This window comes from Haplochromis burtoni, unplaced genomic scaffold (genome assembly GCF_018398535.1).
Source record: "Haplochromis burtoni strain Fernald_Lab_line unplaced genomic scaffold, NCSU_Asbu1 Contig_287, whole genome shotgun sequence".
Taxonomy (NCBI): Eukaryota; Metazoa; Chordata; class Actinopteri; order Cichliformes; family Cichlidae; genus Haplochromis; species Haplochromis burtoni.
Window position 1 is genome coordinate 35427 of NW_024582648.1, and position 16273 is coordinate 51699.

A 16273-nucleotide genomic window follows, 5' to 3' on the forward strand; every position below is an offset into this window, starting at 1 on the left:
ATAATTATATTTCCGTACACATAGAAGCTTTATTGTATTGAATTGAGCTCTGAGTTGTGGATGTGGCAAAAATTGTTTTGCAATACATATGAAAATATCAGATGTTTTAAAAAAATAAAAATAAAAAAAATAAAAACTTAGCCCAAACTGCAAAACATTTTTAGCCAAGAGTAACAAGTTAATAACAAGTTTACCAATAAAAGCAGAATAAATGTTTAAGGAAGTCTAATGTTCCCATAACTAAACTAGGTTTTGTTTGCTGTCATATCTGCCTATCTCACAATAATTTAAAAAAATGTCTTTTAAACATAAATTTAGTACTTTGGATAACATTTTGCACAAACTAAGTCTAAAGCAGTGTAAGCATGGTAACTTAAGGAGGAACTTTATACATGTAGAACACCTTTGTGAGGAGCACGCTACAAACACTTTAGACATCATCAGTACTCCCAAGATCAGTACACACCTGCTTTTTTGTTTATATTTTTGTTTTTTAAATTATACAATAGACCAAATATGACAGAATTTTTCATTCATTTAAAGAATTATAGTTTTTCAGATATTTCATTGCAAGCACAGCAAGGTCTGCAGTTTTTCAGTGTCGCTAAACAGATTTTGTTCTGAATAAAACAAACATGGTAAGACAGCTGTATCAATAGATGGATAGATACACCAACTTAATACTTTGCTGAATAGTGAAAAAGTGGACTTTCTCAAAATAAATGTTATATACACCCAACAAATTTAAACATGATTCTTGAAAATTATTGGCACATAGTTCTAAAATGTATTTACAAACGTTTTAAATGCATTTTTTGCAAAGTTTATCTCAGTCTTGTCAAAAATGTACATTTAATGTTATAGTGTGGGTTGTTTTAGGTTTTTTTAATCCACTGAGTCGTTTTATTTCTTTCTGATAGCAGATCATATCCCGTCCATGGTTCTCTGAAGAATAATAGTAAAAATATAAGAAGAAAAGTGCTTGACTCGTGCATTCAGTAACGGGTCACTGACTGTTTTGATTACACAGCCAATAATATTGCAGTCATATGGTCTTTGTGGTGGCCTCAGAGTCGGCAACACATCATGGGTTGTGATATTTGCGGCTTCAAGATGAACCCGTCTTCTATAAATCACATGATAATCTAAGATTATCCGCCTTTAAGCAGGTGGGATTGACTGTTTTGACCCAAATTTAAGAATGGTTCATCGTCTGAGTTATCCAAAAGTTTTTTGATGTAACAAAAGTTTTTCACTGATGTAACAAGGAATGTTCCAGGTTTATTGTTGTATTTATAGTAGCCATGTTTCAGCTGTTTTAATAAGAATTCTTTTTAAAATAATGAATCTGAAAATTATTTCCCTGCTTATTAATATTTTTGCGGTGCCAGATTAAAGTAGTTGTTTTGACGTGTCATTAGTTTCTGTGAAAGATTCTCTTTAAAAAGAAGAGACGTATTATAGCGCCATCTGGTGGGTTGTTTATGGACCCATCTGCTGTTGAGAGTAATCGAAATAGAGACGTGAATGAATTGAGGTATTCATTATATTCTAAAACAAAGTGACTGATTTATTATTGAGGAAAAATATATCTGCAAAAGAATGAATCAATCATGAAAAGTCTTTCTTTGTGTGCTGTCAAATATGAAGTTCAAAATCTTCTGTCTTTCTTTTTTATCTCTTTAGATTGACATTTTGTTCTTCATATGATAATTTTGGAATTTGATCAGTTGTTTTGTTTCTTAAATAATTTTTGTTTGCTATGGATACAGGTCCCCAACACGTGCCCACGGACCGGTTTATGCCCGACAATATTTTCACGGACCGGCCTTTAAGGTGTCGCGGATAAATACAACAAAATAAAACTAGTACCGGTACCGAAAAAAAGAAGATTTATTCATAACACACTGAAAAGACCCAGGAAAACCGAGTTAACGATAAAAACGATAACAAAATAACGCTGAAAACCATAAAAACCCTGAAAACCATACATTTCACACCTGAGCCTCAACTCTCGCGGCCCGGTACCAAACGACTCACGGACCGGTACCGGTCCGAGGCCCGGGGGTTGGGGACCGCTGCAATAATGGATGTATGTAAACTGATAAATCTACCTTATGAGTCAGGATTAGTTTAGGTTTCAGTCAGCGTAATCTTCAGATCGATCTGTACAGATATACCTCTTTGCCTTAAGTTATAGCAGGAAGGAAAGTATTAATAATACACTGTGGAGTCTATTGTTTAATCTATTGTCACTGGGGTTTGGTAAATGACTTTGTAGTGGATTTTTATTAGAATTAAACTGGTTTAGGTAAATAAATATTTTTGTAAGATTTTAACCAGGAAGCCCAGTCCTCATCATGAAATAACAGCTACTAATATCAGCTGCTAAATAAGATGTTAAGCATGGAGAAAGACTTGGATTTATTAAAGAGTTCTGAAAAGGGTTTATGAAATAAGTTGTCTGACAATAACTGAGGAAAAAAAATTCTTTCAAATTTATTAAAAGTAAAAAGCAAAAATATAACATATTTATAAGCTTAGCAAACCTAATTTCAGACAGTTTCTCCCATTTGTCTTTGCACAACCTTTCAGTTCAATCCTCACTGCATCCACTTGTATTAAACTGTGTTGAACACAAGAGGGAATCATACACTCATCTTTGGCTGCTGATCAGGAAATGCTGCTTTCAATATAAACAATAAGCATTTGATACAAAATACACAACACTCACCAAAACTCTGTGTTTGTTTGTTTTTCACATTTTAGAAATATGGGGACTAAATGTCTCTAAATATTTGTATTTCATGTAGGAAAGAAGCACTTTTGTTCTTTGTGCCAGAAAAAAGTAAACGATTGATTTGAATTCAAAACTTTACTGATTCACTAAATATCATTTCAGTCATAGTCAGTCTGGGGCCTGACTGCGATTGACTAAAACATCTCTTTTGTAATCTTTTTCTTTTTTTAACTACCTGAACAACTGGTGCAACAGTAATTGATTAAAAAACAACAACATGGGATGAGCCCCTGTTACTCAACCAGGAAGGTTATCTCACAGGATGTATGCAGAAACACCCGCCCTGATGCACCATGGGCACTCTTCCACATCCTGTGGCACTGCGGCAGGCAAAGAGTATCTGCCACACACACTCACACTGTGCACCGGCAGGACCAAGGCCAACTGCCTGCTAGTATTTTTATAATCTTCATCCTCTCTGACCTGTTGCACCCCTCCTGGCGCCACTGGTCTCAGCCCTCCCCCTGTGATGCCTCAGCTTTACACACATGCACACACATACACACACATGCTCCTGTACACTCAGCAGTCACTCCATGTATAATTGAGACCAGCTGTTGCAAGGTGCCTCTTCCCTTGACCCTATACCCTTCCCTCACCCTGCTGCTGCTGCTGCTGCACTTGCCTTTCTGACTTAAAGCTATTCCAAAGCCCTCCTCCCCTCCCTTTCCTTTCTCTTGCCTTACTCACCCTCCTCCTGTTCCCCCCCCGCCCATGCCTCCGAGTGTGTTTACTATCAGTTGTTGTGCTGATTGATAAATTGGTGTGATTTTGTTTTTGTTCTGCTCTTTTGTTTTTGTCTTTTCTCATTGATGATGCCTCTCAAGGAAAAAAATGTTGTTGTTTTTTGTTGTTTTTTTTAGCTGAGGTTGAATCCCGAAACAGATTTTTTTTAAATGTAAGAGAAGACATTCAATCCACACATTGTAATAGCCGTTTAGAGTCACGGCAGACTTTACTGATCTCTCAAAGCAAACTTTTCTGAGGCTCATCTGCAAGGTGGATCTATAACCTCCAGCTTCTCTTTGATTTTGACTAATTTCAGCCCAGTTTAAGTTTAAATTGGTGAAAAGGCTAGCCCACAAACAGCAACACTGTACAGACATTAAATATAATCTGTAGCTTTTTTTAATAACAAGTAATTTAAGTTAATTTTTAAGCACTTTTTTTTTTTTTAAATCATCTCGTGGTAGATTTAGATTATTTTTTAAGGTTTTGGCAATTCTTTGATTAAATGATAACTAAATAATTACTTTTAATTTCTGGACATTTCTGAGGACTATGCAAAACATAATCAGAAGTAAATTTTTCTTATGAAGATGTAAAGATTTTTCTTTACTTTTTGACAACTTCACATGAAACAGTCACTTTATTTACAAAGTTTTGGCAAACAAAACTCCAGTTAAAGTAATCCTTCCTGTTTGATAGATATCCATTGGATTGAGGTATGTTAGGGAGGTGAGATGTAACTGGCCCACTGGTGACGGCGAACTGCTGCACTGGGTCTGGAATGTGTGGATTTTTGGCAGAGGAATGGAAGAGGCAAGTGGAGGAAGGAGGGTGAGGAGAGGGCAGTAGGAACAGGCATGTCAGACTCTCTTTTCCAGCTGGTCGTGAGGGGTCAAACTGTGCGAGGATGTGTGCATGTCATGGCCTCTCATTAGGGGATGAGACGCTGCGGCTCCAGACCCCCATGGTAGGATTGCTGGGTGAGTCTGCGGTGATCCTGCCACTTTGATGCCCCTGACCCCCACACCCCCCGCCAGGAGGTTAATGAGCCTCAGTGAGCTCCTAAACTATGCTGTTATTGTGTGTAGCTGTGGGTGTCTGTGTTGTTAGATTTGAGCTGCAAAGACCCTCCATAGTTTGCAGTGGTTAGATCACATGACCAGGTTGCATATGTTTGGGTGTGAAGCAGGATGTTAGAATCATTTCCAAACAGCTAAAGTAGCACCTGCTCCGCGTGGCGGCGCCGTCCGAAGTATCGCATTCTCGTATCGCATTCTCGTATCGCCCATTTAGTTGTATTTGTTGTCTGTAAGCTGCTGCATGTGTCACTGCAATCAATAATCACCATCTTCTAATTTGTTTTTCATCAGCATTTTGGCCATCATTGGGCTTGAACACATGGAGTATGCATGGTTAACAAGCATTAGAAATAAAAAGTATGAAAAACTCAAATCATTTTTTTCTCTTTTGCGCTGCCAGTTTAAAGTAAAAGGCTTTTTCTCATATCTTTTGACACAAACATGTTCCAAACCAGTCATATAGAAAGTGAAATCATTTCCTGATGAGAGCACAATGGTAAGTATGGCAGTGTTATCACACCTGCAGTGTGTGCACAGATCACTCTTTTTTCACCTGCAGATGGTTGAACCTTTTTCAGAGCCACAAAATGCACCTGTTTGGTTTTCAAGCTGAAATAAAACAAACCTGCAGTTTACCGTTTGTCTTCTCCCCTGTTCACGTTGCCTCACCATTAGGCTGCTCAACAGAATGAAGTCTGCTGTTTTGTGTACTGCCTCAACATTGGTGATTACTGACCATAATTGCCGGTCTTACTTGACTATTTTCCCATTTGTGTTTTCCTCTAACCCCTTGAAAATTGACCCCGGCATTACTTCACATTGCTGAGCAGGCACTGAGACGTAAATGTGTTGTTAAGGGCGGGGCAGAGCGAGCCCCAGCCTGCAGAGGGAAGGCACGGGAGTCCAAAACAGGTGCTCATGTTCCCCTTTTCTTTTTTTTCTCTCCTTTCTTTTCATCGTTCGTTCTCTTTCCTTCTTTCTTCTCTCCACACCTGTTGAAGTGTGAAGAATCATGCTGTTTTATCCAAGCAGCTTCAGCCAAGCAAAGCTATGCCAAAAACAGTGGGAGTCTGTGGGTAATTACTTAACTAGTATGTTTTATCTCCTCTGCCTCCTCCCCCCCTGTCCTCCTACCTAATTCCCACATTTTATATCAGGTGTTACTTCTGGGCTGATGAGTTGTGTGTCTTTTAGCAGGTCATGCCAAAAAGGGGGAGGGATGGGGCAACATGTTTGTGAGAGCGCAAATGGGAAACCCCCAATAAGTAAGAAAGGTTACATGGATAAGAACAAAACAGAACGCAACCTGTTACATTACACCTGTGCCATCTGCTCAGAGCTCAGCACTGTGCGCTCTTACTGCAGGAGAAACCAAAGTGGCAGCAGAGACCTTCAGTGATTTGATTGTGGGGGGGGTCTCTCAGGTGGAGCACCTTATGGGGCCCACAGAAAGCCCTCTGGCTTCTGTCTGTTGTCCCACAACAGGGGATCAAGATTTACCCAGCTGTTTGGGATCTGTGGTTATGCTTGACGAATGAAAGTTGACCCTAGGTGCAAAGCCCAACTGATGAACACTACTGTCTGCTGAAAACTATATACTGTATTGGGGTTTTTATCAGGAGCGTGTGTGAGGAGATCTGTTAAAGAAGAATAAGATAACACCACATAAATAAATGATCAGCAGCCCTCACCAAACAAAGAAGGTCCAAGAAGAGTACAAGAGATGCACGATAACTTTTTTTTGTGTAACATATGTGTATGATGTACACACCTGTTCATTAGAGTGTCTGGAGATCAGCAGCTGGTTTTCGTACCTGCAAGTGTAACCCGTGGATGTGTTAGAGAAAGAGGTCAGGAAAGGTAAAGACTTTGACAAGACAAAAGATTCAGCTCAGACAGCAAAATACAAGTGAACTTTGACAGAAGGTTTAGTCTAAATGTGTCTAATTTTCACTGACAATACATCTATCTGCAGAGTTTTCTGCAGTCTGAACCTGATATCAAAGCTTTGGCCTGAACCGAATGAACAACAAAAGAATAAAGAAAAATTAAATGGGAAGAAAAATGATTAAGGTTGTTTTTGTTTTCATTTTCTATTATCATCAAGTGACGTGTGACACACATTTAAATTAAATTGCACACCTCTGGTTCTCAGCTTAGAAAACGAAAACATCTTTATTGTCACACAAGATGACAATAAAGACCAAGGTGAGCACATTATCTACCCCGTTGACTCTCGTTGACTGTGCTACGCACATTGTTTATTGGATGACCATGGACGTTTATTTCAGTGACCTCTTATTTGATTATAAATTAGACATTTCCTGCAAACACAACCATTTTGCATTGTTTTGTTTTTTCCCTTGCAAATGTTCTCATTGTTTTCCTTCACGCTGGCTTGAACAGACCAGCGAAATCAGGTGGAAGCTGACGTTGTTGCTGTAAGTAAATAGCACAGTTAAATTAGATGTTAGAAGAATTAGTGTGACAATATCAATGTCTCTATATTAATATGGCCACTCTTCAGGAAATGATTGTGATGGAAAAAGAAGGTATGTATTTATACTTGATGACCAATCGTGAATACATGAAATAAATTATTGACAGTGCTATCTGTTTTGTACTTTTATTTTAAGAATGATTTCCTTAAGGATGCTTCGGCAGTACTAATGTTTAAAACCAATGAGTTCTGCAGCCTGAAGACTGCAGCTAACCAGTATGTGGGAGCTAAATAATGTAGTACCAGGACGTGTTTATTGTGCTGCATGGACTCACAGCGGAGCAAATTACATATTGTACACTGAAATAAAGCTTTACAAATAAAATCAAATTGTCCAACCACAAGTCACCCAAAGTCAATCATTAAATGAAACACGAACTCACACTACTGAGGGCTAAATACAACAACTTTTTGCATATAATGAAAAGTTTCAGTTTCTATAATAATACCTGAATGTAACTGCACATTCAACTATAAGTTATAAGTTAATTTTTGCAATATGGCGATTCAGATGAGATAATGTGTCATTTAAGTTTGTAGAAACCGTTTGAAATAAATATGTTTACTGTAACTCTACAACCTAATTGACACTTATGCTTACTGCGCTGATTTTCTTCTACAGTTGAGAAAAATAACTGCACCTAGTATTTGTTTCACTGATTAAATAACTGTGTTAAATCTAACGGTGGATGTTAAAGAGCCGTCATTGCAGTGAAAACTGACTTGGTCACATCTGGAAAGGCTTTGTGTGGAGCCTCTAGTTTCAAATGCTGCATTTTGTGTGTGTTTGGGTGGCACTGGGAGGCTGTCATGTGTGAATCCTTTCAGCATTCTCCACAGGGGTGTTGTTTTCTTTGGGTTTCAAAAAAACAAGCTCTCGGGTAATGATTTCAGCGTGGGGTTTTTTTTCTTTGTGCTACCAAAAGTTCTGCCTCATTCAGTGCAACGTATCAGGTGCAAATCTTCCATTAAAGTGCTGCGGCATCCGGCAATGTGGCGTGTTCAATCGATAAACCGACGGTGCGTGTCAGATGATGTGCTGTATGTGTGTGTTCGGGCACATGTGCGTGCATGCATGCCACCCTGTGCTCCTGTCATCTGTTTGGCCCCTCTAGCTGGTAATCTGAGCATAGAGATTAGAAAGAAAAACACCACAGAAGAATGTCTTTGGTTGAGCCAACGAGGAATTTACAATGGCCTTCAGGCTGCTTTGACCTGTCCCTGCCTTTCTCTTGCTGACTCTTTCTCTCACACACACAAACACACACAAAAATAACAGAAGAAAATATCAACCTGCACCCTTTTTCAGTTTATCAATTATTAAAACATTTATTTCACCAACTTCAAACTAGGCCAAACAACACATTCGTTCGAAAAATAACAAATATTAGAAACATTATCTCATTTATCTGGCATCAAACCAAATGTTAGCTCTCAGGGTAAACTCTAATTATCCTTTAAAAATATAATAATATGCACTTGTATTGAAGCTGTAATATCAATTAACAATCTGGGTAATCATTAAATTGCCTGTCTTTTCTCTTTTGATGCTGACGATTATTTACAGTTTATATGAACTTAACAGTGTTATCATTCCTTTTCCCTTCTCTATTGTTCACAGGGGCTGAAGCATCTTAAGGAATAGGTTGCAGTAATGTCACCATGTGGGTAGACATGACAACATGTAACATGTTGTAGGGCAGAAAGGGAGCTTGAGGTCGATGTGTCGGTGGAGTTCTTGTTTCAGTGGGACAGCTGCTTCAGCGCCCAGGTCAAACTGGACACCAGACCGTCTGATCTGATTCCTCTCACTCCGTCACAGCCCAGCAACCTGCCTTCCTCATAGACAAGCCACAGCCAGTGTGTGTGCGTGCGTGTGTAACACAGGCAAAAAGGAGGTCTTTGCCCCGACGAAGGGGACAGGTGTTAGGGACAGGAGGTGCTGTGTGGCCCGGGGGTGTGGTCAGGTGGTGACACACCTGTCCCCCCTTGCACAGGCGGGTCTAGTTACACACAAATACACGCTGACTCGCATGCAGACGACTCACATCAGCCAGACCATGTGTTCTGACATGCACCATTAGACCATCTACCCGCTGATGCCATCTGGGATTGATGACAAACCTGGTGCGCCATAGAAAGCAGTAGATATGTTACACAAAGCTTTGCGTGGATATTTGGTTACCGTGAAAAATGTGCATGACAAAGAGAGAGAGAGACAGCTTATAGAAAGTTTGTCTGGATGTGATAGATAATTTTTTCAAATATACTGTGGCTTAAGTTCCCCTATGTAATGTGGCTCAGAAAATCAGTGTTGACTCTGTTGATGAACTTAGGAAGATGGCAAACCAGTGAAATGAGGAGGTTAACTCCCTACATCCAAAATGTTTAACTAACTAAGAATATCATCACAGCAGAGGCTGATTTATTCTCCTCTGAGTTCGTCTGAGAGCTAATGTAGCCTCAAGCCCTTGTGATTTTTTTTGCTTTTGCAGACTTGTCATCTTAAGCTGAAACGTACGCTGACTCAAGTTACAAAGTTGAAGCAATTTATTGGATTTCACTCAGCTTCCCCTGGAGCCATTAAATGTGTTATACAGCTTCTTTTTACATACACTATTGTCATCCTTAAAAGCTGTAAACAGACTTCAATTCCAGATTTTGGACCCTTAAGGTGCACCGTTGCTACATGTCCCTCTGTGCTTTCCATTTAAAAGAGTGTAAGTGGACACCAGTGTGTGTGGCACATGCGGCATTTCTGTAAAACCTTGGAGATGGGGAGATAGGCGTCTGGCCCTGGGGTGTGGATTTCAGGCAGGTGCATGTGCCTGCCCTGCGGCTCCTCAAGGGACAGGACAGGACGGGACAAAACGAAGAGGAGGAGGAGGAGAAGAGGGGAGGCAATCTGCAGTAACACACACAAACCCCAGATCCTCACTCAAAGGCTGTTCCCCACCCATCTTGTCCTCCCTGCCCAGAGCCCCTCCTTCCTTCGCTCCCCACCATATCCTTCATTGACTGGAATGTGCATGGACAATAGAACTGTCCTGGTCCTTTGGCTGGTGCCCACCCACTCCACGCCGGGCCCACACAGGCCCTGACAAGAAGACAAAAGTGCACCTTGCACTTCTCAGCACTACCAGCAGCACCCTGGGGGCGAATACCTGAATACCTGAGGTAAAGAAAAGGAGACAGGCGGGCAAGAAAGAATGAAACAACACGAGGAGAGAGAAGGGAGAAGGATGAATTTTTAAAAAACAAAAACAAAATAATACTCAGCGCAAGATAATTTTCACTCTCAGCTGCCAAATGAAACACAGACTCCTGGAGAGATCCAAGCAAAACACAAGAGAGGTATTGCAGTTTTAATATCCTCCCCCTCATTAGTCATTATGTTGCTCATGCTTATATATTATATCCATTTTGATACCTGCTTTCTTGGCAATATCTCACCCAGAAAGTGTTTGATCCTGCTCTTCCTCCAGTACTCCTTTATTCCCTCATGTCACGACTTGCTGGCCCCTGCCTAGCTTGTCCTGCGTGTGGTTTGCTCACAATCAACCCTTACACTCCTTTTCTTGCATCACAGTTAGTCCTAACTGGCTCACAGCTGAAATACACACCAATGCCACTGGCAGAGCAGCAGATTGGTGATTTAACTGTTGAGCTTCGAGCAACTTTTCTCACCAAATTGAAGCTTCATAGCCTCTCCTTTCATTCCCTCCTCCTGTCTCTGGGCGAAGGCGTGCTAATCAGTGAAGTGAAGTGTGCTAAGCCTCAGTCACATTACCACTGATGAAACCGCAATCACTTTTCCACCGCACGGCAAATGTATGTGAGGTCATGATACTGAAAAAGTAAAGCAACTTTTAATAGAACACGCAGTCGCTTCACCTCTGGCAATACTTCATCACTGCTTCTGCTCTTTGCCCAAGTAAGAACTTCATGAAGCATACTGTATGCAAAACCTCTCCTCCACCATTTCCTAAACCATGCTGCTCCCTTTGCACATGCATTACAATACCTACAGGTAGTGTGCAGTTGCAAAAGGTTAACAGATAAAATAACGTCAAATAAAGTTGCACATAAGACAACTTCAACATGAATATCTGTTGGTAGACACTGAGCATGTGCAGCCAAAACTACACTGATCCACTGGGGCAAAGACACAGGATCTCAGGGGGTTTCCTGTGGTTGCACTGGGATGTTGGCAGCAAGCTCTTTGGGATAGAGCCTCCGTGAATCGGGAATATTCCACCATCTTGAGGGATTGTTGACCAGATTTTGATGTGGAGAGTCTGGGCTCTTTTTTTCCCCCTCCAGCTGTTCTTGAGCACTCTTTATGTGTGGCAGGGAGTCTTGTCCTGCTGTTGACTACAGGGTTTTGCATGGCGGTCTTTAACAATGTTAACGTGGGTGGTACATGTCACGTACACGTGAATTCTGAAGATCACTGCAGATCATTGCACTGTGATGAGATGAAGAATGTCTCTCATTTCACCAGCCATGTTGTGGCTCATTAACGGACCTGTTTGAATCTAAATCTAACTTGAATCTAAGTTGAATCTAAAGGAATTTTGTCCTAACATATTGGTATGTTTTAACAATTACATAATCATCTATTTATTTTTGTTTATTCTGACGAGAGATATTTGCATCCATACTACCCCTGAATTCTCTTGCCCCATATTCCCATGTAACTAAAGATTAATAGTTCTTTAACTGTTTATGAGCAGTAGAAACATTCATGTAGAGAGCTCTGCAGGACACAAAGTTGGAAACTTCTGTTTAGCACAAAGTATCTCATTTGTTTACGCTCCTGTTTCTTTATGGCTCATCCTCTACCCTCTGACCCTGTGGGACAGAGTGTCTGTGTTTAGGAGGAAAGCACTGGCCACATAACACTGATACACTCACACATTCACACACACACACCACTGAAAGGGGACAGCAGGAGTGCGGAGGTGGGCAGGAAATGGCGTGTACCCCCTCCTGCAGGCCATATCCTGTCCTTGGGTGAAACTGGTTTATTTGTGCAGAGATCTGAGCTCTGCGTGCGCGTGTCTCACATAGTTGAATGTGGATGTCTTCGGAGAGGTAATGAAAAACAAGAATTTAAAACAAACAGAGTTGGAACAAGAAATAATTTCTTTGGACTCGGCACAGGAATAAAAAATGAATTTAAAAAAAAGATCTGCACGTGTTTTGCACATTGATTGTGTGTTTGTGGGAAACTCTCACTTGAAAACCTTCCATAGTCAGCATATCTCACACAGCATGTCATTGATCAAGTCTGCATTGCAACATGTAGCATTCCTCTGTAAATTCTACTCCCTAGTGATTTGATTAATGGCCCACAAACAGAAACAGTCATTCTTCTCCAGACACCCACCAAGCCACCCCACCCCCACGCTCCTCCAGTGTCCAGTCTCCTCTCCCTCGTTCTGTTCCTCCTCCCGTTATTATCTTCTTATCCTTACTTCACCCTCCCATGCAAACCTCAAGCCATTACTTTCCCCATCCTGCATTATTTTCTGGAGTAGAGAGGTGGAGATTTGTCAGCCCTCTGAAAAAATTGAGCTTTTTTAATGGCTTTTTAAGGACAAAGGTAGACAAGAGTCCATTGGGACAGCTCCAGGAGAAGAGCGGTGGCATTGTGTAAGAGCCACTTGCAAAAAAAAAAGTTTGAAACTTTAACCCAGTGACTTAACCCTCCTGGCTTGAATCTGATCCTCTAGTGAATTGGTTTTGCAACCCCTGCCAATTCTGATTTCAGCAACATACCTTCTTCAATATGGACCACTGTAAAATCCCAGCAGAGACACATCAGCCCCTCACAGAGACTCACAAATGCTCTCATGCAGTATGTGCACAGAAACAGCCGTAGAAACACCCAGATGCTTTATATCAGCACTTTTTGGGGCAGGCTGTGTTTGTACAAGACCGACAGGCCACTTCCCGTGTCCTAAACATTACCCGAAACCTTTCAACATATCGGGTCCCAAAAATGTTCATGCTACACATTTGAAAAAAGTTTATTTCATTGTTGATATCCTCTGCTGCTTACCATTTCTCAAATCCAGAGACCCGGCTTAACCCAGCCTTGTGATCTGTTCTTTTACACTCATGCAAAGCCCCACTTATGACTCAGGGTGATTGTTTAGAGAAAGCCATATATTTTGTGTTTCCAGGATGACGGCATCCTAACAAAATAAAACTCATCCCGCTGCGTATTGTCAAACATCAGCTTTTGCATACACAAAACCAAAAGCAGGGTTTGCTCTTCACTGGACACCGTCCAGCTTTTAAAATCACAGAGTTATCAGTGAATACATTTTCACTGTTTCATTTGTTGGAGCAAACTAATGACACTTCAGACATTCTTTCCATGACAGTAACACATGTGGTATATTTAAATGATCGGCAATCCCCTTTTCTTCGTAATCATCTCAGCATTACATTATTTCCTGTTACTGGAAAATCTAATTATTACTTTAATTCACGAGCAAACTGCAATGACAGTAGACAGAGCAGCCCTCTCTCTGTTAGGCTGTGGTATTGTATGTCTGTCACTAATGGCTCAGGAATGTTAAATTAGTCAGGGGCTACATGCGTGACGATGTGAACATTAAAGCACTTTGAGGAGACCAATATGATATTACACACACACCGAAAAAGAAAGGTGACAGGTCCAGTGATCTCATTGCCTCAAAGCTACAGAGTGATAGACTGCCTCCCACACACTGCAAACCAGGAAAAATGCCCCCCGAGCAAGATGTCAGAGTTAAATTTCAAAACGGCCGAAACACATAAGAAATGACAGTCTGTTTGGTGGCATTGTTTTGGATAAATTTGGTTTGGCTGAGCTTCAATGTCCCAAGGAGAAAATGCAATATCTTTCTTTTCTATCTTTCTTTTTTCTTTTTTGCATTATTTGACATGTTTCTAACACATAAAAGTGACAAGTTCAAGCTCAGTTCAGTCCCTTGTGGCGTGCGTCTCTGCTTTTCTGACTCACTGCCTGCGTAGGTGTGCAATGACTAAATGACTCTCACCTCACAATTAACAGGAGCCCAGGACAGACAAATGTTTAAAAAAAATCCCCCTTGATCACCTCTTTATTCAGCCGGTGTGTGTTTGAATGTGTGCACACACGTGTGTAGTCTTTCGGGTGCTGTTTACATTGGACAAGCTAAGTCATGCAATCTGATCTCAAGCTTTTTGAGTGCCCCCGCAAACCCCTGTCACACACACACACATGCATCCACCTCTCAACACCGTGAGCTATTGGAGGAAACACTTTGTTACCTCACTAAGACATGCTGGCGTCAGTGTGTGTGGGTCAGGAGGGCAGTAGGGATTGGAGACACATTGCTGCCATGTGTTCACCCTGAATGTTCACATTCAGGTTGTGGAAGACTGCACTTTCACCAGAACTTCCTACCAGGTAACCCAGAGATTAACCATTCCTGCACAAGCTGCAAGTTATTTCTGCATTTGCTCATCTTGACCCCAGAGCGCTCCTTCCTCTTCCAAAGCTGGACGTGGGTCAGTGGGACTCTTCTCAGCTGATTTCACACAAAATTTCTTCTGAAAAATAAAATCACATCCTTTTTCTAGCTTACCATCTTCTTTGACGCCAGTTTACTTGCCTGCCTTTTTCCCCCGCACCTGCAACCGCAGTGTTCCCCGCCTCTTGGGCATGTGTCCTCCATCTGTGCATGCTGACAGCCTGGCAGGTGTGCGCAGGTGTTCCCCTCATCACTCAGCATCACACAAACCCATCACCGCTCCCCCTTAACACACATGAACCCATATACAACAACGCACAGCTCTATCTTCCCATTCAGAAACTGTCATGTCTGTCCTGATGAACTCATTTGTATTTAAATAAGAAGCCTGCTGACACACTTCTTTAAAGAACAAGAAGCAGACGAGAACGAGCTGTTATTTTAAAACAATGCTTTTATTTACAGAATGACAGAAAAATTCACAACCTTTAAAAAAGGCACATTCAGTTCAATGTTTCATAAAAACTGTATGTCAACACTTATCCTAAATACAAATGTCATTTAGATTGTAAAATAGCCCTGAGCAGTTAGTCCCTGGTTCAATTCCTGGCTGACTGAACCATTTGTTGCACGTCATGAGTGTCTGTTGTATATTTCCACTATTTCCTGTGACTCTCCACTTAAAAATGACAACTTTTTTTCTTTTCAAATGAGACATTTGTAAAAAGGCATGGTGTATTTTTGGTCCTATAACACACACATATTGGAGTGCCTATTGAAAGTGTTTCTGGCTTGCAGAGAGGCACACCAGGCGGGGGGTGTCACCTGTTGTCGAGGTCACAGCTAACACGTCCCTCAGCGCCCTGCCTCCACAGTGCACCATGCAGACAGCTGTCTCAACACTCACATTTGCTCAGATACACACATGTCATGTATGCATAGTATAGTGAGGAAGGACATCCCCACATACACACACACAAACACAAGCAGCTGCAACATTGCCAAAGTCCCGGACTGGCGGGCACCAACGGGCTCCCCTGGGAATTAATTGAATGTCCACCTGCTCTCAAATCACAATGGATGAGACAAAATTGTGCCACAGATAGGACCTCAATCTGATCCTCTAATTGATTAAGGCACATTTCATAAAAGTATAACTGCATTTTTTTTTCCCATGTGTGTGTGTGCAGCTAATAGCATTGGCTCCCATCACAACAGGTAGCTTCAACTGAAAGGACAACGGGAGGAATGTGACTTTTACGAGGAAGGACAGCATCCGGAGGCGCTGTGTTTGTTCAGAAGAGACATGCGACTGAAGGTCCTGGAGCAGGAGCCACACTGGTACTTCTTCACCTCAGAGTGGGTCTGCATGTGGGCGCGCAGGTTGGAGCGATCGGCAAAGGCCCGGCTACAGTGCTGACAAGCAAAGGGGCGCTCACCTGGTTAAAAAGAAAAGAAAGAAAGAGAGAGAGAGAGAGAGAGAGAGACACAATCAGTGCCAGCCCAACACATTAACAAAAGTTTACCCCCGAGTCATTGTTTTTTTCAGATACTCTAGAGATAACAGAAAACAGTGGTAGGACACACTAACTTCATTAATGCAGAGTGCCTTTTAACATGCAAAGCACCTGTGAGGAAGATTAGATTATGTCCC

At 41.3% G+C, this 16273-nt stretch overlaps 1 protein-coding gene across 1 annotated transcript in view; it reads right to left on the reverse strand.

The window, feature by feature from the left end:
- Window positions 1-15076: 15076 nt before the first annotated feature.
- snai1b (snail family zinc finger 1b) overlaps window positions 15077-16273 on the reverse strand; it is a 2562-nt gene continuing 1365 nt past the window's right edge. Inside the window, exon 3 of the mRNA XM_005940237.3 lies at window positions 15077-16058. Within this exon, the coding sequence (XP_005940299.1) occupies window positions 15877-16058 (182 nt within the window). The 3' untranslated portion in view covers window positions 15077-15876. The remainder of the gene's footprint in view (window positions 16059-16273) is intronic.